The sequence below is a fragment of the Hemitrygon akajei genome, chromosome 7, assembly GCF_048418815.1.
Source record: "Hemitrygon akajei chromosome 7, sHemAka1.3, whole genome shotgun sequence".
Taxonomy (NCBI): Eukaryota; Metazoa; Chordata; class Chondrichthyes; order Myliobatiformes; family Dasyatidae; genus Hemitrygon; species Hemitrygon akajei.
The window spans coordinates 27,497,891-27,525,350 of NC_133130.1; the positions used below are offsets into that span (position 1 = coordinate 27,497,891).

Below are 27,460 nucleotides of genomic sequence, written 5' to 3' on the forward strand. Positions count from 1 at the left end.
CAGCAACACTGCATTAACTTTTTAAAAAAATTCAATTTTGTGATAATTTTGAACGTCATAAGAAAATCTTCACAACACTGAACACTTTGAACAACACTATCTGACCTAAAGAAAATGTTCAAATGAGTAAATTTATTAAATCATTTCTATTCCTCTGCAATCTCAGCTTTACCTTTTAACAATTTTCAAAGATTGGTTTATTTTTAAAAGATGAAATAAACCAGCCACTGGGGTATGAAAATGAAAATGAGATCTATTTGTTATTAATAACCTGTTAAAATATCGACTGAATCTAATTGATCCTGATTCAAAAGTTGAAAGTAATTTTATTATCAAAGTACAAATATGTCACCATATACAAGCCGGAGATTCATTTTCTTGCAGGCATTCACTCTTACACCTTCTGCTCGATGGTAGTAGCAAGAAAAGAGGGAGATGGGTCAAACACGGTCAGATGCAGCTGAACACCAGTTCGTTTTCCACTGTCAGTCCTCAAAGCTTTAATCTGTCTCGACACTTTAATCAGCTCAGAGTAATTGGGCTGTACAGTGATTTGTTTTCCACTCTTGGGTCAACTTTCAAAGTACATATTTATCATCAAATTGAGATTCATTTTCTTGTTGGCATTCACAGTGAATACTGCATGTGTAGGCCTCCGTTAGTCTCGATAGACCATGGATTTACGCTTTGGAAAGTTTCCAGGGGGCAAGCCTGGACAAGGTTGCATAGAAGATCGGCAGTTGCCCATGCTGCAAGTCTCCCCTCTCCATGCCACTGATGTTGTCCAAGGGAAGGGCATTAGGACCCATACAGCTTGGCACTGGTGTAGTGAATACTATAACATAGTAGAATCAATAAAAGACCACACCCAATAGGAAGGGAAAAACACCAATGTGTGAATGACAACAAACTGCACATACAAAAAGAAGAAGAAAAAATAATAAGACAGACATACTTTATTGATCCCGAGGGAAACTGGGTTTCGTTACAGTGGCACCAACCAAGAATAGTGTAGAAATATAGCAAAATAAAACCATAAATAATTAAATAATAATAGGTAAATTATGCCAAGTGGAAATTAGTCCAGGACCAGCCTATTGGCTCAGGGTGTCTGACACTCCGAGGGAGGAGTTGTAAAGTTTGATGGTCACAGGCAGGAATGACTTCCTATGACGCTCAGTGTTGCATCTCAGTGGAATGAATCTCTGACTGAATGTACTCCTGTGCCTAACAAGTATATTATGGAGTGGATGAGAGACATTGTCCAAGATGGCATGCAACTTGGGACAGCATCCTCTTTTCAGACACCACCGTCAGAGAGTCCAGTTCCACCCCCACAACTTCACTGGCCTTACAAATGAGTTTGTTGATTCTGTTGGTGTCTGCTACCCTCAGCCTGCTGCCCCACAACACAACAGCAAACATGATAGCACTGGCCACCACAGACTTGTAGAACATCCTCAGCATCATCCGGCAGATGTTAAAGGACCTCAGTCTCCTCAGGAAATAGAGACGGCTCTGACCCTTCTTGTAGACAGCCTCAGTGTTCTTTGAGCAGTCCAGTTTATTGTCAATTCATATCCCCAGGTATTTGTAATCCTCCACCATGTCCACACTGACTATAAAGCAATAAATAGAGAACAAGAGGTGAAGAGTCTTTAAAAGGGAATCCAGTTCAGTGATAGGTGAGTGAAGTTATCCCCTCTTGTTCAAGAACCTGGTTGAGGGACAATAACTGTTTCTGAACCTAATGGTACGGTTCCTGAGGCTCTGGTACCTCCTTTCTGATGGCAGGAGTGAGAAGAGCATGGCTTAGATGGTGGGCATCTTTCATGACAGATGCTGCTTTCCTGTAACAGCGTTCCATGTAGATGTGCTCAATGGTGGGGAGGGCTTTACTCGAGATGGACTTGGTTGTATCTACTACTTTTCGTAGGCTTTTCTGTACAAGGGTATTGGTGTTTCCATACCAGGCCATGATGCACCCAGTCAATATACTATCCATCACACATCTACAGATATTTGTCAAAGTTTTAGATTACATACCGAATCTTTACAGACCTTTAAGAAAGTAGAGTCTTTGTTTGTAATGGCCTTTATATGATTCACCCAGGATAAACCTTTGAAATGGTAACACCGAAGAATTTTAAGTTGCTGCCTCTCTTCCATCTACATCTAATGAGGACTGGCTCATGGACCTACGCTTTCCTCCTCCTGAAGTCAATAATCATCTCCTTGGTCTTGTTGACATTGAGTGAGAGGTTGGTGTAGTGGCACCACTCACCATCCTTGATTTGGCCAACAGTGGTGTCCTTGGCAAACTTAAGTATGGCATTGGAGCTGTGCTTAGCCTCACAGACATAAGTATAAAGTGAGTAGAGCAGGGGGTCAAGCACACAGCCTTTGGTGCACCTGTGCTGATGGAGATTATGGAGGAGATGACGTTGCCGATCCAAACTGACTGGGGTCTGCAAGTGAGGAAATTGAGGATCCAGTTGCACAAGGAGGTATTGAGGGCAAGGACTTGAAGCTCATTGATTAGTTTTGAGGGGATAATAGTATTGAATGCAGAGCTGTAGTCCATGAAGAGCATCCTGATGTATGCATCTTCGCTGTGCAGATTTTCCAGGATTAGGTGAAGAGCCAATGAAATGGCATCTGCTGTTGACTTGTTGTGACAGCAGTCACATTGGAGCAGAGCCAAATCACTTCTCAGGCAGGAATTGATATGTTTCATCACCAACCTCTCAAAGCACTTCATCATAGTGGATGTAAGCGCTACTGGACACTGTCCCTGAGACAGGTTACCACATTCTTCTCAGGCACTGGTAGAAGTGAAGCCTGTTTGAAGCAGGTGGGTATTTCAGACTAATGAAGCAAGAGTTTAAAGATATTGGTGAACACTCCTGTCAGTTGATCAGCACAAGTCTTTAGTACTCAGCCAAGTATACCATATGCACTGATTGCTTTCTGTGGATTCACCCTCCTGAAAATTCTCTCACATGGCTTTAGAGATTAAAATCGCAGGGTCATCAGTGGCTGTGGGAGTTCATGAAGGTGCCTCCATGCTTTGATGGCCAAAGCAAGCATAAGAGGTACTGAGCTCATTTGAGAGTGAATCCTTGTCACTTACTTGGCTTGGTGTCACTTTGTAGGAGGTGATAGCATTCAAGTCCTGCCACAGCTATCAAGCACCTTTCAGTGACTCAGGTTTGGTCCAGAACTGCCACTTCACACTAGATAGATTTCTGGAGGTTCTACCTGGATCTCTTTGTATTTAACTTGGTCATTAGACCTGAATGCCACTGACCTAGCCTTCAGTAGGTTGCAGGTCTCATGGTTCACCCAGTGATTCTGGTTGGGGAACAATTTGAGTGTCCTTTTGGGGACACACTTGTAGACAGGTGTTTTAATAAATTTCTTGATAACCATGGTGTATGCGCTCAGATCCTCTGATGAGTCCTTGAACAGGGCCCAGTCTGCCAACTTGAAGCAATCCCTTAGCCGCTCCTCAGCTTCCTGCGACCACCTCTGTTGTCCTCATCTCTGGAGCCTTGCTCTTCAGCCTCTGCCTGTATGCAGATAGGAGGAAGACAGTTAAGTGATCAGATTTCCTGAAATGCAAACTAAGCATAGAACGGTAGGCATTCCTAATCGTAGTGTAACAGTAGTCACTCCAAGTGCTGCAGGTGATATGATGATGATAATTGGCCAAAGATTTCTTCAAACAAGCCTGACTGAAGAGTCCGACTACGATTTGAAAAGTATTGGGGTAGGTTGTTTCTTGTTTGCTAATTATAGCATTCAAAACATCAATCCACACACAAAATGCTGGAGGAACTCAGCAGGCCATGCAAAATCTGTAGAAAAATGAAAATGGTTTACAGTTCCGGCTGAAACTCTTCATGGGGACTGAGCCAACATCTCAGTGAGTTCCGAGCCCACCATGACGCTAAGGTCTTCTTCTGCCATCTTCATCTCCGAGCCTACTTTTTTGGCAAGGACTCTCCAGCCTGCACTGATGATCCCCTTCTCCTGTCTTCAACTCCCCTCCTCTTCCTGGAGGCCCCGCTCTGGTCTTCTGCCTGCTCTGGATCTTTTCATTGCTAACTGCTAAGACATCAATCATCTCAACTTTACCACTCCTTTGTCCATTTCAAACATCACTCTTTCCAAATGCACTGCTCTCTATTCTCTCTGCATTAATAATCACCTCACCATCAAACCTGCAGAGAAGTGGGTTCTATAGTAGTTTGGTGGACTGATCTCTGCCTTGTTGAGACCAGGTGACAACTCAGACACCTCCTCATTCTTACCCCTTGAAGAGGACCCCACTAAGGAGCAACAGTCAACTGTCATTTTTTTGAGGACCTCAAGTTGTTTAGTATCTGCTTTTGGCAGTCAGGATTATGGAGAAGAACTCTTGGTAAGTAGAACGGTCAGCACTTAATTATCAGAAGTTCAAGGTTGGGGGAACAAGAGTGCTGCTCTAAGTACCCCAAGCAGTCAACCATGAAACAAAGAGTCGTACCTTTTGCCTTCTCTGAATTAGCAGTCTGGTCCATCAGGCTTATTGAGAAGCCCTCGGATTTTACCAACATATCTGGTGTGTACAGAGTGAGCCATGTATTCATGAAACACAGAACACAGCAATTCCTCATTCCTCACCAAAACAGTATTCTTGCCCTCAGGTCATCAGTCTTGTTCTCCAGCGACTGCACACTTGCTAACAGGATGCTGGGTAGAGGGAGATTCATTCCTCGGTGTTTCAGGCTGGATTGGTATCCATTCCTCCCCCCTCTCTTCTGGCCATGGCAATGTACCTTCGTCCGCTTAAAGCTGCCATACTTGCATGCTTGAGAGTTAAGTCTGCTGAGTCCTTTTGATCGTGAAATTGTTAGTTCATTAAAAGTTCAAAAATACTTTGCTTAAAGGGAAATTACAGGCTGCAGATTGCAGCGAGAGTAATTCAAAATTATATTTAGAACTTGTAAGCAGCCTGCAACACATCATTGTGATTCACCAGCACCATCTTAACTATTCCTGAACCTGATAGTATAGGTCCTGAAGCTCCTGTTCCTCCTTCCTGATGGCAGCAGCTAGAAGAGAGCATAGCCTAGATGTTGGGAGTCCTTGATGATTTATGCTGCTTTCCTGGGACATGTAGATGTGCTCAATGGTAGCGAGGGCTTTACCTGTGATGGACTGGCATATCTTCTGCTTTCTCTAGACTTTTCCATTCAAGGGCACTGGTGTTTCCATATGCAACCAGTCAATATGCTCTCCACCACACATCATGTGCCTCCAAGTACCCTGAGACCTCATCCTTAATAATTGATTCCAACATCTTCCTAACCATTGAGGTCAAACTAAATGGCCTAAAGTTTCCTTTCTTCTGAAGACTGAAGTGACAATTGCAATTTTCCAGTCTTCCGGAGCTGTCCCAGAACCTAGTGATTCTTGAAAGATCATTACTAATGCCTCCACAATCTCTTCAGCCACTTCTTTCAGAATCCTGGGATTCATACTATCTGGTCCAGGTGACTAATCTACCTTCAGACCTTTCAGTTTCCCCAAGAGCCTTCTCTCTAGTTATGATAACTTCACACACTTCATAACTCCTGACACTTGGAACTTCCACCAGGTGTCTTCAACAGTGAAGACTGATGCAAAATACTTATTCAGTTTGTCTGTCATTTCCTTGTCCCCCATTACTACATCTCCACCATCGTTTTCTAGTGATCTAATATCCACTCTGACCTCTCTTTTACATTTTTTGTATCTGAAGAAACTTTTGGTATACTCTAATATTATTGTCTAGTTTACTTTCATATCCCATCTTCACCTTCTTAATGACTTTTTTACATTGCCTTCTATTGATTCTTAAAAGCTTTCCAATCGTCTTGCTTCCCACTAATTTCGCTCTATTATATGCCCTTTCTTTGGCTTTGACTTGTCTTGCTAGACACAGATCTTTCCTTTAGAATACTTCTTCCTCTTTGGGATGTATGTCCTGTGCCTTCCAGAAATTCCAGCCATTACTGCTCTGCAATCATCCCTGATAGTGTTCTTTTCCAATCAATTCTGGCCAGCTTCTCTCTCATGCCTCTGTAATTCTCTTTACTTCACTGTAATACTGCTACATTCAACTTCAGCCTTTCCTTCTCAAATTTCATGGTGAATTTGATCATATTATGGTCACTTTCCCCTAACAGTTTTTTTGCCTTAAACTCTAATCAATTCCAGTTCATTGCACAATACCCAATCCAGAATAGCGGGCTCAACCATGAGCTGCTCTAAAAAACTATATCACAGGCATTCTAGAGATTCCCCCTCCTGTATACAATTTCCATTAGTCTTTTTACCCTTGCAGTTCCTCAGTTCTATCCACAACAATTCAACACCTACCAACCCAATGTCACCTCTTTCTAATGATTTAATTTAATACCAACAGATCAACGGCGCAACCTCTGCATTTACTTAAGATTTGATAAAGTGCCTCACATGAGGCCGCTTAAGATAAAGTTTTATGGTTTTACAGGAAATGCACTGGCATGGATAGAGGAATGGCTGACAGGCAGTTGGCAGCAAGTAGAAATAAGGGGAAGGTGTATAGGTCCCACCTTCCCTGGAAGAGAGCCCAGTGATAAAAAAAAAATCTTCTGCCCTCCCTCCTACACCAACTCCTTAGCCAAATGTTAAACTGTATAAACTTCCTAGTTCTGGCTTCACTAGCACATGGCATGGGTAGCAATTCTAAGATCACAACCCTAGAGGTCCTGCTCTTTAACTTAGCACCTAGCTCCCTGAACTCCCAATGCAGAACCTCATCACTCGTCCTACTCATGTTATTTGTACCAACATGGAAAATTACTTCTGGCTCCACTTAAGAATGCTGAGGACTTGATCTGAGATATTCCGTTCCCTGGCACCCAGGAGGCAAAATACCATCCAGGAATCTCTTTCTCATCCACTGAACCTACTGTCTGTTTTCCCTAACTGACGAGTCCACTATCACTGCAGCGCGCCTTTTCTTACCACCCCCTGCTGAGTCGCAGAGCCAGATTCAGTGCCAGAGTCCGACCACTGTGACTTTCCTGTTAGGTCAAACCCCCCACAGTACCCAAAGTGATATACCTGTTGTTGCAGGAATGACCACAGGGGCACTCTGTCTCCTTAACTCCTTTCCCCTTCCTGACTTTTGCTCAGCTTCCTATGTCCTGCCTCTTGATCTGTCCTATCTATCACCCCTCTAAAACCCCCCAGCCCCCTGAGTGATCTGGATTTCAGTCAGTTTAAGCTCCAACTCCTTAACACAGATTATTAGAAGCTGCATCTGGATGCACTTGCAGTTGTAGTCATCAGGGATACTGGAGGTCTCCCTGCCTTTCCACATCCAGTAGGAAGAGCATTCCATTATCCTGCCTGGCATCTCTAATGTTGTAACTCAGCAAATATATAGAAGGGAAGGAAAAATAAATGTAACCTAGAGCTTTTCTTTTCTTTCCTTCATGGAAGCCTTGAAGAGCTAAAGCCTCAAGATCACCACTCTGATTCTGTCCACGTAGACGATGGTCACTGCACACACCCCGCCTTCTTTTAATTTGCTCTTGCTAATCAATCCCAAATGCCGATTATGAATTAACACCCACAATCAAATCAAACTAATCATTTGCAGTAACTAAACAAAGAAAATATTTGGAACTGACTTGGCCACACGGCAAAGTAGTCAAAATATATGGAATGATTTAATTGTATAATTAATTCTAATTTTCTACTGAATAAATACAATCAACAGTAAAGCCACAAATTAAATATTTCAAAGATGATACCACCAGGCTAGAGCGATAAGATGCATTGGAAATAAATAATAATGATTCAATTAATTTATCAGGCTAATGAATGATGTTAGGTTAGATTTTACGTAAAATTAAAATGCTTTGTTATTTTAAGTTTTTTTTGCAGAGGCACAATCAACATTACAAAGTTTTACATTTGTTTTGTGGTATAACTGTCTGACTGGTGGTGGTAAAGTTGTAAAGTCTTGGCATTGGCTATAATTTGTGTATAACCAAGCCGGGATAAAAAAACTGAAGGGATTTTTTATATTTTTTTTTAAACAAAGAAAATACACAATGACTGTTTAAATTAGCCAGAAAGGGCCACATATTAAACATTTGAAACATGTAGCTAGGTGGCATTTTAATACCTGTAACAGCATCAAAACTTGCAGAATGTCTTGAGCACTACAGAAATGCAGATAAAACATAATGGACATAATTCAAATAAAATTTTAATGTAGTTTTTCTTTATCTTTAAATCAAATCTGTCAAAAACTTTTATGATTAATAAGAATCTTGCTGCAATTTCTGTAATTCAGTACCACAGATGTCAGAGTAGACTAAAGACATTAGAGTAACTAAATGGCAATTAATGAATGGGAATGAGGAGCTGTCAGAACTCAAACTCGTATTACAGTCTGAAGCTGAGGTCACTTTCCCAGGAGGATTAATCCCTTACATAAATGATACAAGCACTACTGGGCATTACTGGCTCAAATGGGGATAAAAATTTCTGCTCTTCACAAGGCTTTGTTGAACAATTACCTCCACCCCTACCTCCTAATCTGTTAGAGGGGGCTGGAGGTAAAAACAAAATTAGCAAGCATGTATTTTTGAATCAGAGTTTGCAAACATTACAGGTTTAACATGAGACACAGAATGACTGATCAAGCTTAGTTTATTTAAAAAAGTACATTCAGAGAGATAAAAAGAAAACAGCAGAGTATGAGGTGGACAAATTACCTGTATTTGATGGCACATCCTTTAATGTGCTGAATGAAAACATGAGACGACAGGTCAGATTTTTTTCCACATATTTTCAATTCACATAATAAAGTAATAACAAAAATCTGGGCTGGAGTGAAGGATAACTAAGTACAAAGTAGTTCCTGTTCACTGAATTCCGAGTGTTTACACAAACCAAAACTTGCAATACAATTCAAAAGAATTTGAAAACGTACTGGTCAATCAATAAGAGCTAGTATAAATTGGATGAATAACTGACATATTTCAATTCAGAGGCTTAAGAACTAGATGGATGATCTGAAGGCAATGGATAGACGGTACATGGAAATTGATAAAGTAGTAAGCAAGAAACTTGAAAGTTGAAAGTCTGTAGTACAAGACATTTGCCTGCATCAAAAAAAACACGAACAGACTGCAAATCAGCAGCTAGATTAACAGCTGAATTGTAATAATGGGATGATGTACAACAGAGGTCAGTGCTGGTCCACATTGGTTCCCAGAATCTAGTTATTTCAAATCTAGGTATGGGAATAAAACATAAAAATCTGCTGAAATAAATTTGAACACTGCAAAATCAAAGGATATACAATAAAAGTGAAAAAAAAACATGATAACATGTTTAGGTCAAATGTAATGTGAACAATGTTAAGAAGAAGCACAAGGAAAAACAATAATGGACATGGATGAACAGAGACACCTAGGGGATCAAATACCCAATTCCCAAAAAGATGCGAGTAGAATCTATACGAAAACTAGGCTTCACAAATAAAGGATCAGATTAACAAAACTGGCAACTTATTAAATTGCTTCCCCTGCTGTGTTGGTTGCATATATTACCATTTTAACTCTGTAGAGTCGTATTAAATGATTCAAAGGTGGGAAAATAAAGTTGTGAAGTTGACACAATGAAGCTACAAAGAAATATGATAGGCTAAGCCAGTGTACAAAATACTGGCAAATGAAGTACAGTATAACATGCAAACATATGAAACTGTCCACATTGGCAGAAAAATGATGAAACAGTCTAAACAGTGAAAGTCTGCAGAGCTCCAAATTGCAAAGGTACTCCAAGTAATTAGGAAAACTCAAAGACAGCTTTGAGTATTGGTAGGGAGATTGAATACAGAACCTGAGAGGATTTGCTTCAATTATGCGAGGTAGTTTTGACTTCACATTGCAACACAGTGTACATTATTTGCTCCCATATTTTGGGAGGGATGCAAGTACACTGGAAGCAGTTCAGAGAAAGTTTACTAAAGATAGTTTTTGAGACAATGTGACAGGCTTGTCCATGTTGAAGTGAATGTGTAATTTTTGATGAATATTCAAGCCCAAGAAAGTAAAATACATCTAGTTGAAGGTGGAAATTACTTTTTTGTATAATCTTGTTTTCAGGGTTGTATAGATGTTCTTCTAGAATTTTGTTTCACTTCTCAATTCTTGAACAATCTTCCCTCTTACACCGCAACATTCCTCAGTGATGAAGTGTCAATAGCTGATTGAAATCAAAAGTCAAAAAGGATCACGTACACGTGTTGCAGGTAACCATTACGAGATCATATAATAGATGCTCTTTTATACAAGATCTCTTGGGATTAACGACTGTGGTTACTGGTTAATGGTTCTGAATTGGGTGCCAACTGTTCTTTTGAAAACAAGCTCTTCAGACTATTAGATTGTGGCTTGTCACATTGTTGGTCCTTGGGCTGTTCAAAATGTGGGCATTTCAAGATCATTAAATTAATTTTGTGCTATTTCTATCTGCTTTATATCTACAAGCATTTTCCACATCCATTGTTCTAGCAAAGAGCGACTTAACTACCTATGTTCTTTCATTTCTATACAGGGCTGCAGCTACCAGTACTAATAATTCAATTATAAGTAATTCTGTGATATTAAATTTACAGTATTAGCAACCTAATTATATTGCCTTGCCTTCAAAAAAGCTGTTAGGTGGAATGGGTTTACTTTTTGCTGCTGAGATGAACGCAGAATGATTCAACAGTAAATTTTATACAAGGTAGCAACATAGAATCAGGTTTATTATCACTGACATATGTAGCAAATTCCATTGTTTTGCAGCAAGAGTGCACTTCAATAAATAAAATTTAAGTTAAAATAGTATTTTTAAAAGTGCAAAGTGTGCAAAATAGTGGGCAACCCAAACAGAATGCTGGAAGAACTCAGCAGGTCAGGCAGCATCCATGGAAATGAATAAGTAGTTGACGTTGTTTCGAGATCCTTCATCAAAACTAGAAAGGAAGGCTTAGAAGCAAGAATAATAAGTGGGCGGTAGAGGAAGGGGGCAAGCTAGAGGTGACAGCTAAAGCCATATTGGGGGGCAGGGGGAATGAAGTAAGCTGAGAGCTGATAGGTCAAGATGCTGCCTGACCTCCTTAGTTCCTCTAGCTTTTTGTGTGTGTTGCTTTGGATTTCCAGTATCTACAGAATCTTTTGCTTTTGACTTGCAAAATAGTGATGTAACGTTCAAGACCATTTCAGAAAACTGATAGCAATATGAGTAGATGCTGCTCTTATAATGTTGAGTGTGTGTCTTCAGGCTCCTTGTAGTGTCTGCATTCAGTAACTTCCTCTTGTGTAAGGGGCAAGTTGATGAAAGATTACTTCTGATTCTTCATATGTAAGATTTAGCCAAGTATAATTTTAGAGATAGAACACAGAATAGTACAAGACATTACAGGCCCTTCAGCCCACAATGTTGTGCTGACTCTCAAAACCTGCCTCCCATATAACCCCCCACCTTAAATTCCTCCATATACCTATCTAGTAGTCTCTTAAACTTCAGATACAGATTTATGCTGTTTCCTGTTGCTGCTGAATCATCACTCCACTAATAAGCCTTTAAATAACCAAGCCATAATGACTTCAGAAAAGTAGTAGGTGTGTTGAATCCTCTATAAGCTGTGGACACATGGAGTCTTGGAAGTCAGAGTTATCTCAAATGCTTCTTTTCCACTGACAAATATTCCCAGAGATCCGAAGGCATGCTGCACTTGAAAATCTTGAGAGCATCTTTTAATTTTTCTCCATTCATTTTGTAATCTTGTATGTAGCAGAGTTTGGAATAAGGTGCCTATTTCAGAAAGTGTGGCCTGCCCCAGCAAAAATGAATGTTATTAGATCTCAGTGTTGAGGATATTGGCCTAGTGTTGAGGCCAATATAAAGATAGAAACATAGAAAACCTACAGCACAATACAGGCCCTTCGACCCTCAAAGCTGTGCCGAACATGTCCTCACCTTAGAACTACCTAGGCTTACCCATACCCTCTATTTTTCTAAGTTCCATGTATCCATTCAGGAGTCTCTTAGAAGACCCTATTGTTTCTGCCTCCACCACCGCCAGCCCATTCTATGCACTCACCACTCTGCGTAAAAAACTTACCCCTGACATCTCCTCTGTGCCTACTTCCAAGCATCTTAAAACTATGCCCTCTTGTGCTAGCCATTTCAGCCCTGAGAAAAAGCCTCTGACTATCCATACGATCAATGCCTCTCATTATCTTGTACACCTTTTTCTATAGTTTCCACATCCTTCCTGTAGTGAGGCAACCAGAACTGAGCACAGTACTCCAAGTGGGGTCTGACCAAGGTCCTATATAGCTGCAATATTACCTCTCGGCTCCTAAACTGAATCTCACAATTGATGAAGGCCAATGCACTGCATGTCTTCTTAACCACAGAGTCAACGTGCGCAGCAGCTTTGAGAGTCCTATGGATTCGGACCCCAAGATCCCTCTGATCCTCCACACTGCCAAGAGTCTTGCCATTAATACTATATTCTGCCATCATATTTGACCTACCAAAATATTTGACCTACCAAAATATTTGACCTCACACTTATCTAGGTTGAACTCCATCTGCCACTTCTCAGCCCAGTTTTGCATCCTATCAACCTCTCACAGCCCTCCACACTATCCACAACACCCCCAACCTTTGTGTCATCAGCAAATTTACTAACCCATCGCTCCACTTCCTCATTCAGGTCATTTAAAAAAATCACGAAGAGTAGGGGTCCCAGAACAGATCCCTTAGGCACACCACTGGTCACCGGCCTCCATGTACAAGAGTGAAATGGAGAGCAGGGATCAATACTGCCCAATAAACCATGAGTTTTTCCTCAGAAGGCCAAAGGCCATTCTTCACTATCTGTTTGTTTTCGCTGTGCCATGTGTCACCACCTTTGCTCAATACACTACATTTCACCTGCTGCCTGATGCATGTGCCAAACCTGTAGCTTCAAGAACCTTTTAATCAATCAAATAGCAGCAAAAATGTCTCTTCTTGAATAACACCGTGTATCTTTATACTGGGACACCAAGATTGGGTGTTTAGTCGACAGTGAGGAAGGCTGATAGAGCTTGCAGCGGGTAATTTTATTTTAGAAAGCATATACTGATATTGGAGAGGGTTCAGAGAAGATTAGCGAGAATGATTCCAGGAATGAAAGGGTTACCATATGAGAAACGTCTGGCAACTCCAGGGTTGTATTCCCTGGAGTTCAGGAGAATGAGGGGGATCTCATAGAAACATTTCAAATGCTTAAAGGCCTGAACAGATTAGATATGGCAAAATTATTTCCCGTGGTAGGGGATTCTAGTACAAGAGGGCATGACTTCAGGATTGAAGGACGTCCATTTAGAAGAGAGATGCGGAGAAATTATTTAGTCAGAGGGTGGCAAATCCGTGGAATTTGTTGCTACGTGCGGCTGTGGAGGCCATGTCAAGGGGTGCATTTAAGGCAGAGATAGGTTCTTGATTAGCCAGGGCATCAAAGGGCATGGGGAGAAGGCAGGGGAGTGGGGATGACTGGTGGAATTGGATCAGCCCATGATTGAATGGTGGAGCAGACTCGATAGGCTGAATGGTCTACTTCTGCTGCTATATCTTATGGTCTTATTGTCTTAAACCCCAAACCCCTCCTTTGCACAAAAACTAACAGATCGTCCACCTGGAAAACAGCAGCTAGAACATGAAACCCCATGCCCCAAACTCCCTCCCTCGTAAAACACTAACTTATCACCCATATCATTCCAAAAGTAGGGATTATATTTCCCCTCAAACACCTCTACTGACGGTACATCCACTAGAATCATTCAATTTTGATAACAATGCTCCACTGACAGCATTTCTTTCAATTTCAGCAGACATTCTGAATTAGCAGTAAATTAATCTGAAACTTAATTATTATGGTAAAGGATCTTTGCCCAAAATATCAAATTTATCCCTCTCCATATATGCTGCCTGACTTGTTGAGATCCTGCAGCATTTTGTGTGTGTTGTTCTGAATTTCCAGATGCTGCAGAATCTCTTTTGTTTAGGCCTCTTTCCATGCTCTATTATTCTAAAAGAACATGGAAAGAACATTCCCATTGCTTTGCTCAATCTGAAAATAATTTTTCTTCACCTGTCTACCCAATTATCTATTGAAGTCAATAACAAATTGTACCCACTATCACTCCAGGTAGTGAATACCAGATAATAAATCCAATGAATACTGTCATTTTAAAACCAGATTCCACCTTATGAACTTTGTGGCCACTGGTACTCACACTTTATTGTCTAATCATACTTTGAATGTCGATCAAATCTACCCTTAACCTTTTCTGCTCGAAGGAGCATATCAGCTTCATCGATTTAACTTTATCAAGCCAAGTCAAGTCGCTTTTATTGTCATTTCAACCATAACTGCTGGTACAGTACACAGTAAAAACAAAACAACGTTCCTCCAGGACCATGGTGCTACATGAAACAACACAAAACTACATTAGAGTTCAGACCTACATGGGACTACATAAAGAGCAAAAAACAGTGCAAGACAGTACAATAATTAATAAACAAGACAATAGGCACAGTGAAGGGCAAATTACAATATAATAATAAATGATGTAAATGTAAACAAGTTTTAACAGGAATTGAGAAAGAAATGAGCAAAAACTGCAAAGGGAGTAGAGTGGTGTTCAGTTCTCATTCTCTCTCTCTCTCTCCCCCTCCCCATTAATTCAAGCCAAAAGAAGCACATAATTACTTTGAGACACACCACACTCTACATACAGGTGGCTTAAAGCAAGTTGGAGGAAATATGGTTCAAGTGTGCAAAAGGGCACTACTGGATGTCAATCTACTAGAAGCCCACAGGTTCCAGGTAGAGAACACAAACTCTCCAGCACTTGTCCAAACTGGACCACCAGTGGATTGTGTACTGCCTGTCAAGATTGTTCAGAGTTGAGTGGAGACAAATGCAAAGGCGACTCCAAAGAGAGATTTTCTCTTTTAGACTCCATTAGTGATCTGGTTAATTATCAACAATAACTCAGTGTCACAGGCTTAAAGTTATGTGTTCACTCATCCCCATCAGGAAGGTAAAGATCTCTGCCACCTCTAATTTACTTACCTCACCCATTCCCATCACCCTATCTCCTAACTGCAACATCAGGAGACTGTCATCATTCAATGACTGATAAGTCAAGGCTTGAGCTTTCAGTAGCTGGAGCACAATTGGTTAGAAGACCCTCATAAATAAACTGTGGCAATAAAACTCCACTTCTTGATGTGAACATGGAAACACATTTTCAAGATGGAAGGTACAATGAATGTACGCCTTTCTGTAAACCAATCCTGCTAGACAGGGAGAAGTGGATTTTAGTAATTTATAAATGTGCTAGTAGAAAGCAACCTCTAATGTGAAGTTGTGTGAAGGTGAAATGCCTCTTAGGATTATCCTTTGTATGGCAACAGTAGGAAGCTATGCCAAATTCAATCATTTGTTTTGTTCATGGAACACCTAATCAACATTCACACTGTGTTTAGTTAATTACCTAATTAAACTTATTACTTTTGTCTGAAGTACGTACATCTGTTGATCCTGTAGTAGTAGAAGTGTTTCTAAATGGAGCAGCGTTTTTCTTTTTTAACCTAGCAGCTTTCCATCAGAACATATTAATAAGCATGTATCCAAGTTCTTACTTCCTTTAATAGGCCATTCATTTCAATTGAGCATTCTACAGTATTAAGTCCACACTAATGGCTTACATTTTTAAACATACAGCCCTTATCAGGTTCTATAAGCTGCACAACTTTGTCTGAAGTCAAGCTAAGAAGCAGCCTACTGGTCATATTAATTATGGTCCTGACATCTGATTATTTCAGTACCTTCAATCATATTGATTTAAGGATTCTTTACAACCTTCCTGTAATACACATCGTTAAAATTAAGACAAAAATATGTTTGTATCTTAATTATTCATAACAAGTTTAATTGAGCTTGAGGGATTGAGAAAAACCTTTCATGATTCAATTTAAAGCAAACATTGTTGCAGGGCTTCTGAAAAGGACACTAATTACATTAACAGAGCACAACCAGAGATAAATATTGTAAATATCAAGTACACCGATATATGTAGTATTTTTATTTCTTGGCTTTCCATTTAAATTACTTTTTAAAACACCTTTAAAGGATTATTAGGCGGAATCTCATTAAGTCTAACACACCTGCGCCATCTCTGGAGGGTTCAATGCTTAATGTTCTCACCCCTGGAGTTTTCTGTTCGTATTTTTAATGCATCTCCCACTAACATAATTGTATAATAACAGCTCCGCCACTTGTTTATAAGACTGGTTTTGATTCTTTTGACCCATCAAGCAGAAAATAAAACAGCCAATTAATGAAAATCACTCTCTACTTCATAAGACACATATTCACCAGGATCACATTTCCATACTTCATTATGTTATAAACAAAAGAAAAAACAGACAATAACTTCATTGACTCCCTTTTCACCAAATATTATACGGCAGTTATGTTCCACCTTTGGAGTTTCTACTCTATGGAACATTACATAGTCTAGAAGGCAAACGCTATGAAAGCTCCTTAAAAAAAAGAGCTGAGAACCCAAAAAATTATAGCTGATATTACACAACAAAAGAACAATGGCACAGGCAAAGAACCTCACTGAATTGAACTTTTGGAAAGAAATCCTAGATTAAGAGATTTTGCAGTCAAAGAGTTGAAAATGGCGGGATGGTGCAACAGGGCAGATGCGTGCATATTTAAAATATAGAATATACACTATATAAAAATGGACATAATCATGAATAGTGGCCTATGCTCTATTATTTCTTCTTTTCAGTGTCTACAACTTCACTACTGTATCCTAGGTAAAAGACACTAATATTAAGTCTACTCTCTCAGCTTTGCACAGTTCAATCTTGCCCAGCAAAAAGACAGTAGATACCCAAAATATTAATATTACTTTAAAAAGTCAAGATTTTATGATTTGATGAAACGGGTGCCAATCAAACTACCCAAAAGACAGAATATAACAGAGATCATTTTTACTCCTACCCACTTCTGATAGACAATAGCCAATAGCCAAGATAACCAATCTTCTGAACTTTGATAGTTCCTTCATCCTTAAAGTCATTTTACAGAAAACAATTCAAGACATCAAGCTGATTTAAAGAAGATATTGAGGAAAAAACCTATGCTTGAGATTAGTTTTAAAAACTTATTTCCATTCTCTGGATCATCTTTCTATTGTTCCTCTCTCCATAAGCCTTTACTTTTAACTATTAGTGATGTGCTGCTAAATCCAAGACTTTCTTGAATCAACAAAAACCATTTCACAGGTCACTCTTGCCAACGTATCAGGGCCACAATTAGTATCACAGCTTAAACAATATTGTTATTTTGATATGAAAATGAATTTCAATGCTACCTAGACTAGTAGCAAGTTTAACGATTGCAGCACTGGTCTTTATTGTTCAATTATAAATCAACTTTTCAAAGTTTATTATACAAGTATATAAAAAACAAGTTATATGCTATGTAAAGTATCCTAGTTAAAAAAAAACTACAAGTCAATTGTTTATTTGGTTATTTGCCAAATTTTCGACAGTCACAATTTATCCAATTTCTGGTGAACAAAGCCCTTATGATAAAAAAAATCAATTTTGCAACAAAACAGGTTTTCAACTTACCTCGCAAGGTAATGGATCTATATCAGAGCTAAAGCACCCCAGCCCTTTCTTTACCTCAGAAGTAACAATCTAGATTCAGATGGGGGTTGAGAACAGTAAGATACATTTTACTTTCCCTGCCAAACCTGTGTGTAAAGGTTTGGTGTTTGAACTCTAATTTACCAAATGAGAAATGTAAACTGATCCAAAAGCTTTGTAAATGCAAATTTATACCCAGGTATTTTTCCTCTTACACATCAGTCAGAGCCCAAATTTAAAATGAGCATAAATCAATGGCAAGAATCAGGATTTCCCTAGAAAAAGCCAAGTTTATTCTTACAATTTTTTTTTCTGGGGCGGAGAGCACAGGAAATGCAAAAGTTTCCCTACTTCTTGTGCACATCACATAAAGGATTTCTAAGAACATTCAACTGGAGCACTCTGAAAGTGTTTAACATAATTTGGATTACCAAAAAGAAAGGCATTTTTCAAGGAATTAATAACAGAACAATAAAGGAATAAATGTTCACAATACATAAAAAGTTCTAATTAAAAAAGGACTAGAAAAAACTCTTGCCAAGCCTGCAAAACTGATGACAGCATTGACCCCTTTGACCAAGAATACATGGGAAATATTTGAATAAAAGAATGCATTTGTGGTGAATTCTGGAGGCAGAGATTAATTTAATCAATAGATTTAATGAACTGGCAAGACCTGTCTATCGTGATTATATACTCTTTGCACTGAAAATGCAACAATATTTTAAAATGCACAATTGGTGACACACAAAAAGCAGGCTTGCTCCAATGGTCAACACCAGGAATACTTCAATTATTTGTGTTGCATTTGTGAAATATAGTATTACTTTCACCTAGATCTTAAGATTCAACCTGTTTACTTCAGTGTTTCCCAGTCTAAATATTTAACTTGCAAATGTTGAAGCCAAATCTTAAAGGCAAATAGAATACAGACCAATTCATGACAATCATAATAAACAGAGAAGATTCTAGGACAAATACAGGTAAAAAAACATCTGAAATATTTATTGAATTCTTGATCTGATCCAGCTACAGTAAAAGAACAATACACGACTAAGTCTAGTCTCACTATGTCAGCTGGGGAAGCAAAACAATAATCTAGTTTATTCCCATTAGTAACTGTGTAGCTGGGTTCATAGAGATATTCTAACATACAGTAAAACTCAAGCTGACATATGGAGACTGATCAATTGGATGAGATGACACATCAAACTTTTTTTAAAATCAAATGCAACCAATCAGCAAATAACGGAAGTTCACACCTACCCATACTATTCGTGGAACTGCACCACATCAGTAGAAAGCCAGTGCAAATCAAGTTCAATAAGCCAAACAGCAAGATTTTCCAAGACTGCAAAGTAAAAACAACTGCATTAACAGCATTGCAACTTCTACACCAAGTCATTTTGAATGAAAGGAATACTAATCCTGCTATTTCATATGAGCATGGATTGAAATAGCCAACAAATTCATGTGGCATTGAAAAGGCATGAGAATGATGTGTTAGAATATTCATGTTCCAATACAGCTTCACACACATCAAGAGCAAGACAATCACTAGGAAGAGGAATGACGTGACAATTTGGATTCAGAATTGGCTTGCCCATAGAAGACAGAGTAGTGGTTGATGGATCTTATTCCATTACTAACGGCATTCAGTGGGAATACTGAAGTGACCAAGATGTGACTTAAGGAACTTCCAGCTGATTAGAACTCAGTACCTTCAAAATTATCCATTAACCAAGCTACACTTCATTTGATTAGCTAAAAAAAGTTATGTAACCATAGGAGTTGTGCAAGAGATCAGCAGATCCAAAGTAACACAGCTATTTTCTTTTGTAATGCAAAGACTCCGGGTGTACTTACCCTCCTGTCAGCTGCAACCAGCAAGAACTCCTGAGTAAACCTTCCACCTAGAGACCTGTGAGTTTTGCGGAATGGATGAATAGTTCCCTGAAAGGAAAATTACAGGAAAACAAGTTTACTTAAAACTTCAAGTATATCACAAATTGAAGGCGGGATATAATATATTTATAGGGGAAACAAGAGAGAATCTGCAGATGTTGGAAATCTAAGCAACAGACACAAAATGCTGGAGCAACTCAGCAGGCCAGGCAGCATCCATGGAAAAAAAGTACAGGTGACGTTTTGTTGCTGAGAGCCTTCAGGAGGACTGTAGAAAAAAAGATGAGGGGTAGATTTAGAAGGTGGAGGAGGGGAGAGAGAAACACAAGGTGACAGGTGAAACCATAAGTGGGAGGGATGAAGTAAATAGCTGGGAAGTTGATGGGTGAAAGAGATACAGGGCTGGAGAAGGGGGAGTCTGATAGGTGTGGATAGAAGGCCTTGGAAGAAAGAAGGGGGGAGGGAGAAGCACTAGGTTTAGAGGGGATCTCAGTGGGACTTGTTCAACTAGACAGTGGCAAATACCCAGAATGCACTGACAGAGATGAGAGGTGGAAGCAGAGTTGCTAAGAACACTTAGGTGTATAGATGAGCACATAAGTTATCCAGTCATAGAAGGGTACAGGCCAAGTGGGTAAAATACAGGTGGATTTCCACTGGTCTGTGTGTACATGGTGGCCTGAGTAGCCTGTTTTATTCAATCTATTTTAATAAAAGTGAATATAACTCATTTTACCACCATACCTAGGGTGCTAGTTTACTGTTCTAGTGGTATTAATTTTCAGGGGTATTAAATGGAGATTCATTTATTTAGGTGGGTCTGATGTTCTCATGACAATATTCCAGAGAGCTCTTAACACACTCATTCATCAATATAAAACAGATTAACCAATATTATATAAATGAACATACCCCCCACCCCAAAAGGTAATGAACCACATCATCTCAAACTAGCATGGTATAGAAGGTTAGCATTGTTTGCTACTGTCTGCTAACACAGCTTGGTATTCCAGAGAAAGTAATTCCTTATGCAGCGAAGTCAGCCATATATAAAAATAAATTCAAGGTTTCTTCTACTTTGCACATAATCTCTCAGCGAAGTTGAGGTAGAAAAATCTGATCAGCAAATTCAAAATAAATATAAAAAGTGCAGATAAAGTTTTCAAAGATTTTATCACAGGTTTAAAAATCATTATGTTTGATTAATATAATATCACCAATGTACAGGAGGCCGCATCAGATGTGATGGACACAACAGGTGACTCCAGCAGATTTGCAGATGAAGTATTGCCTCACCTGGAAGGATTGTTTGGAGCCCTGAGTTGAAGTGAGGGAGGTGGTGAATGGACAGGTGTAGCACTTTGGCCGCTTGCTAGGAGGGAGATTAGTGGGGAGAGATGAATAGACAAGAGAATCACGAAGAGAGTGATCCCTGCAGAAAAATTCCCATTCCCATTCTGATATGTCGGTCTATGGCCTCCTCTTGTGCTATGATGAGGCCACCTTCAGGGTGGAGGAGCAACACTTTATATTCCATCTGGGTAGCCTCCAACCTGATGGTATGAATATTGAATTCTCCTTCTGGTCAAAAAAGTTCCCTCTTCTTCTATTCCCCACTCTGACCTCTTAACTCTTCTCACTTCCCACTGGTGCCCCTCCTCCTTCCCTTTCTCCTAAGGTCCACTCTCCTTTCCTATTAGATTCTTTCATCTCCAGTCCTTTACTTTTCCTACCCACCTGGCTTCACCTATCATCTTTCAGCTTCCCCTCCCCCACCTTTTTATTCTGGCAACTTGCCCACTTCTGTCCTGAAGAAAGTTCTCAGTCTGAAACATTGACTTCTTTTTCATTTCCATGGATGCTGCTTGATTTGCTGAGTTCCTCCAGCATATTGTGTATGTGTGGTTATGATTTCCAATATCTGCAGAATTTCTTGTGTTATTATAAAGAAATTGACTAGATATTTGTCTGTATTGGTGATTTAAAAATTAGGTTATTCACAGATAAGAGTATCGGGTCTTTGGTATGATAAATCCATTTCAGTTTTATTAATAATAGCACAACAGATTATCACCCAAATACTTCAATCACTATTTTAATAAAACTGAGGAAAAATATTATACTGGCTTCTGTTGTGATAACATAAATGATTTGGTGGGAGATACTTCTCAGGCTTCCAGCCGGGTACAGGTATTATAAGTGACATTTTGACGACAAACTCTGATATCTTCATCTGAATGTTGGAGGAATTCAGCAGATCTGAAGATGGTAGAGTTTGTCGTCGAAATGTTGGTTATAATTGATAGCTGTGTCCAGCTGGAAGCCTGAGAAGAGTGTATTCATCATATGCATAAGCCGGGAAAGCAGTAGATCCTTTTTGATTTAATGGGGACTTGTATCCTCGGTGTACCTATTAATCAGCAGCAAGATTCCAATACGTGATGATTACACGCAAACATTTTTTTCCATACAGGTCACTTATGTAATCCTGCTGGTTATTCATTATTTTCTATATTACCTTACTAGAGATGTACCGTAATTAACTCTTAAGTAAAAGACACTGCTCTTGGATGTCAGAAAGAATAGCATGTTCAACCTCTAAATTTTCAGAAAATTAGCATTAAAATACATTATACCCATTCAGAGACTAAAATGAAACATTTAAATAAACCCCGTAAAAACAATGAAATACAATGTGACGAAATTTCCTTCTTACTGATGCCTCCACATGAAAAACCCAAGTCAGACTTGTACAGCACAAAAATAGACCCCTTCACCTACCTCATTTTCCTACAGTAGAACTGCATTCAGGGTTGTAGATGGTGACATACCTGCCTATAAAAAGTATTCACTCCCCTTTTAAGTTTTCATGTTTTCAACGGAATTAATTCGGCTCTTTTGACACTGATCAATAGAAAAGACTCTTTCCAGTCAAAGTGAAACAAATTTCTACAATCTGGTCTAAATTTTTACAATTATTAAACATAAAATAATTGATTGCATAATTTTCACCCCCTTCAAGTCAGTATTCAGTAGATGCACATTTGGCAGCAATCACAGCCTTGAGTCTGTGTGGATAGGTCTCCATCAGCTTTGCACATCTGGATACTGCAATATTTCCCTATTCCTCTACAAAAGTGCTTCAAGCTCTGTCAGATTACATTGGGAATCGTGAGTGAACAGCCCTTTTCAAGTCCAGCCACAAATTCTCAATTGGATTGAGGTCTGGACTCTTGACTTGGCCACTCACTCCAGGAAAATAACTTTGCTGTACTTAAGCCATTCCTATACAGTTTTGGCTTTATGCTTGGGGTCATTGTCTTGCTGAAAAACAAATCTTCTCAAGTCATAGTTCTTTTGCAAACTGCAGCAGGTTTTCCTCCAGGATTTCTCTGTATTTTGCTGCATTCATTTTACCCTCTACTTCATAAGCCTTCCAGGGTCTGCTACAGTGAAGCATCCCTACAGCATGATGCAGCCACCAGCATGCTTCATGGTAGGCATGCTGTGGTTTTGATGATGTGCGGTGTTTGGCTTACGCCAAACATAGCATTTAGGCTAATGGGCAAAAAGCTCAATTTTGGTTTCATCAGACCATAGAACGTTTTTCCAGCTGACTTCAGAGTCTCTCACATGTCTTCTGGCAAACACAAGCTGAGATTTCATGTGAGTTTTTTTTTCAAATAGTGGTTTGGATCTCTTGGTGGCCTCCCTCATTAGTCCCCTTCTTGCACAGTCACTCAGTTTTTGAGGAAGGTCTGCTCTAGGCAGATTAACAGCTGTGCCATATTCTTTCCCTTTCTTGATGACTGACTTAACTGTACTCCACTACAAGGGATATTCAGTGACTTGGAAATTTTCTTGTATCCATCTGATGACTTGTGCTTTTCAATAACCTTTTTGCAGAAGTTGCTTGGAGTGCTCTTTCGTCTTCATGGTGTCATTTTTGCCAAGGTACTGACTCACCAGTAGCTGGACCTTCCGGATACAGGTGTATTTTTACTACAATCTTTTGACTGTACACAAGTGATCTCCATTTAACTAATTGTGTGACATCAAAAACCAATTGGCAGTACTAGTGATGCTTTGGTGTGTCATATTAAAGGGGGTGAATACTTACGCAATCAAGTATTTTGTGTTTTATATTTGTAATTTATTTAGATCACTTTGTACAGATCTATTTTCACTTTGACACAAAAGATCAGTGTCAAAAAAAGCCAAATTAAATTCACTATGACTCAATGTTGTAAAATAATAAAACATGAAAACTTCCAAGGGAGGGGGAGTGAATAATTTTTATAGTCACTGTATGTTACTTTGATAATAAAATTACTTTGAACTTTGATTTAACTGCCTAAACTCTTAAATATAGTAACTGAATCTGATTCCACCACCTCCTCTGGCAACAACATCCAGAATCAATCACTCTATCAAGTGATAAACTTCAAAACCTGGGCATTTATACAGGATCCTTGACTTCCTCATCGGGAGACCACAGTCGGTATGGATTTGTGACAGCATCTCCTCCTCATGACAATCAACAAAGGTGCACCTTAAGGTTAAGTAATTAGCTCAGTGCTCCACTCTTTCTACACTGTGTAGCTACACTGCAGCTCAAACATCATCTATAAATTTGCCAATGGTCCTAATGCTGTAGGCAGAATCTCAGATGGAGAGGAATGAAATAAATCTGCTGGTCGAGTCATGTCACAACTCAACATCAGCAAGACCAAGAAACTGATTATGGAATTTAGGAAGGGGAAGTTGGGAAAACATATACCAGTCCCTTTGAGGGATCAGCGATGGAAAGGGTGAGTAATTTCAAGCTCCTTGTTATTAATATATCAGAGGATCTGTCCTGGGCCCACAATATTGATTCCATTTTAATGAAGGCACTCCAGGAGCTCAACTTCATTCGGAGTTTCAGGAGATTTAGTATTCAAAGATCCAAAATACATTTATTATCAAAGTATTTATGCAGTATACAACCACGAAACACCATGGAACCCATTCAAAGAAAACAAACACGCAACACACACAAAACAAATTGTGCAAATGGCAATAAACGAGTGAATAACACAGAATAATAAACACCAAACCACAGAGTCCTTGGAACAGCCTAGGAATGCTCAGTTTAGTTCAGATCAATTTAGCGCTGTGTTGTACATTGTCTGCAGCCCACAGAGCCAGTCCGCCCTGATCAAAATTGCGCAAAAGAGCAATAAAAAAAATGGAGTAACCAGAAATCAGAAACATATAACATGAACTGCAGAGTCCTTTAAAGACGAGTCCAATCCACAAACCCTGCCAATCAAACAGAGACCCAAGACTCTGGCACCTTCCTCCAGCAGCAGCAACTGAAAGGTAGAGGGAGACCAGTCAAGTGCATGCAGACGGTCTTCCTCTCTCACCCTCGGTGATTTCAATCTTGCTCAACGCTTGAATCCAAAAGTTGGTCAAGAATTGGAGCCAATCATCGGTTTGGCCTCTGCCACTAAGCAGCACACGCAGTTCCCAACCTAGATCTCAAGTCGAATTCCCTCGGGAAGCGCAAAAGACCAAGATCGCTCAGTCACCCAAAAACACAAACAAAATGTAAATTACAGGGTTCAGTTGCACAGATCAGTAGCAGAAATATATTTAAAGAAGCAGTAGTAGTAATTTTATGAACTGTCTGCAGGACGTTGCTGTTAGACGCATTGGTTGCTGGTGCCGTCTCACCACGGACGTGGAAACCATAGAGGAGATACAGAGGAGATTTACAAGGATGTTGCCTAGATTGGGGAGCATGCCTTATGAGAATAGGTTGAGTGAACTCAGCCATTCCTCTTTGGAATGACGGAGGATGAGAGGTGACCTAACAGAGGTGTACAAGATAATGAGAGGCACTGATCGTGTGGATAGTCAGAGGATTTTCCCTAGGGCTGAATTGGCTAGAACGAGAGGGTATAGTTTTAAGGTGCTTGGAAGTAGGTACAGAGGAGATGTCAGGGATAAGTTGTTTTTTTTTAAAACGCAGAGAGTGGTGAATGCGTGAAATGGGCTGCTGGCGGCAGTGGTGGAGGCAGAAACGATAGCGTCTTTTAAAAAACTCCTGGATGGCTACATGGAGCTTAGAAAAATAGAGGGATATGGGTAAAGCCTAGGTAGTTCTAAGGTAGGGACATGTTCGGCACAGCTTTGTGGGCTGAAGGGCCTGTACTGTGCTGTATGTTTTCTATGTTTTTTATGTTTCTGTCTTATGTCATTTATTTGAACTGTCTGATTGTATGGGGAGGTGGTGGGAGGGCTTTGCCTGTGATGGATTAGGGTATATCCACCACTTTCTGTAGTGTTCACCATTTCTGGGCATTGGTGTCACTTTATAGACAATCAATGTACTTAAGCTATCTAATATATTTATAATTATTGTGTTTTTTAAATTATTGTGCTCCTTATCTTTGTGTTTTTTTTGTGTAATAAATCAGATCCGGAGTAACAATACTTTTGTTTTCCTTTACACTTGTGTCCTGGAAATTATGTTAAACAACCTTGAATTGTGATGTGTCCACAACACCATTAATTTTTGTATCATCTGAAAACTTGCTCATTATTTCTCCTTCACTCACCTATACAAAAAAAATGGGTAAAATGACTGAAAAAAATCCATTTGTTAATACAGTAAAACATTTTTTGTTTCAATGAACTGACAGGTGAACTCTTATGATGTTATCAGACCTTAATAAGATTAAGTTCAATTATGTCTCATTTGATCATAACGTGCTGACATATATGGAACATTTGAATGCACACTTTCCAGAATTCAGAGTTTTCCAGATTACAAATTGCACATTCACTTATTACTGAAAACCTATACCAACCGGACAGATTACTAGAAGGCAAGATAAATCATGGTCATTAACTGAAATATTATCCTACTAAAACAGAACACTGTATCCATTAAAGTCAAACAGTTCTGAAGTCCATTAGACAACATGTACAAGCAAGATTCCATGCAGTCAATACCGGTAATGGAGATTTTTCAGTGACATTTCAGTTTGCTATACTTAGACTAGCTATTTTGTTGTCAGTTTACATGCCCTTTCCCTCTAGCAAGGGCTGACACAAATTATTCAATTTTACAGCAAACAGAAGCTGTAATATTTTGACTGCTATTGTCTGGGGGGATTGTTTACACTTTGCTTCTCATCAAGAAGAGTTTTGAACTTAATAACCCTTCCAATATAGAAAGATCTTTGTATGGTTCAAAGATTTAAAAGAGATTAAATAATTGAAATGATATAATTTCATGCTTTAATGATAAAGTACAAACCTACAGGATGCATAGGGAAAATGATGGCCTATGATTTTCAGTTCAGCATTCAACACCATAATTCCCTCCAGGCTCGACAAGAAGCTCAGAGACTTCCCTGCCTTGTGTAGCTGGGTTTCTTGTCAGATTGCCGGCAGGTGGTAAGAGTGGGCTCCCTCACCTCTGTCTCTCAACACAGGTGCCCCTCAGGGCTGTGTCCTAAGCCCCCTCCTTTACTCTTTGTATACCCATGACTGTGTCGCCACCCACAGCTCCAATCTGCTAATTAAATTTGCTGATGATGCTACATTGATTGACCTTATTTCAAACAATAACAAGGCAGCCTACAGTGAAGAAGTCATCACTCTGACACAGTGGTATCAAGAAACAACCTCTCCACTGATGTCACAAAAACAAAAGACTAGTTGTGGACTACAGGAG

The 27,460-nt window shown here is 39.4% G+C and overlaps 1 protein-coding gene across 2 annotated transcripts in view; it reads right to left on the minus strand.

Annotated features, from left to right (window-relative positions):
• slc30a6 (solute carrier family 30 member 6) overlaps positions 1–27,460 on the minus strand; it is a 174,064-nt gene that overhangs the window by 124,891 nt on the left and 21,713 nt on the right. For both annotated transcript variants that reach the window (XM_073050547.1, XM_073050546.1), the window contains exons 3-4: positions 19,690–19,776; positions 19,090–19,174 (exon numbers count right to left, since the gene is read on the minus strand). In XM_073050547.1, the coding sequence (XP_072906648.1) occupies positions 19,090–19,174; positions 19,690–19,776 (172 nt within the window). The remainder of the gene's footprint in view (positions 1–19,089; positions 19,175–19,689; positions 19,777–27,460) is intronic.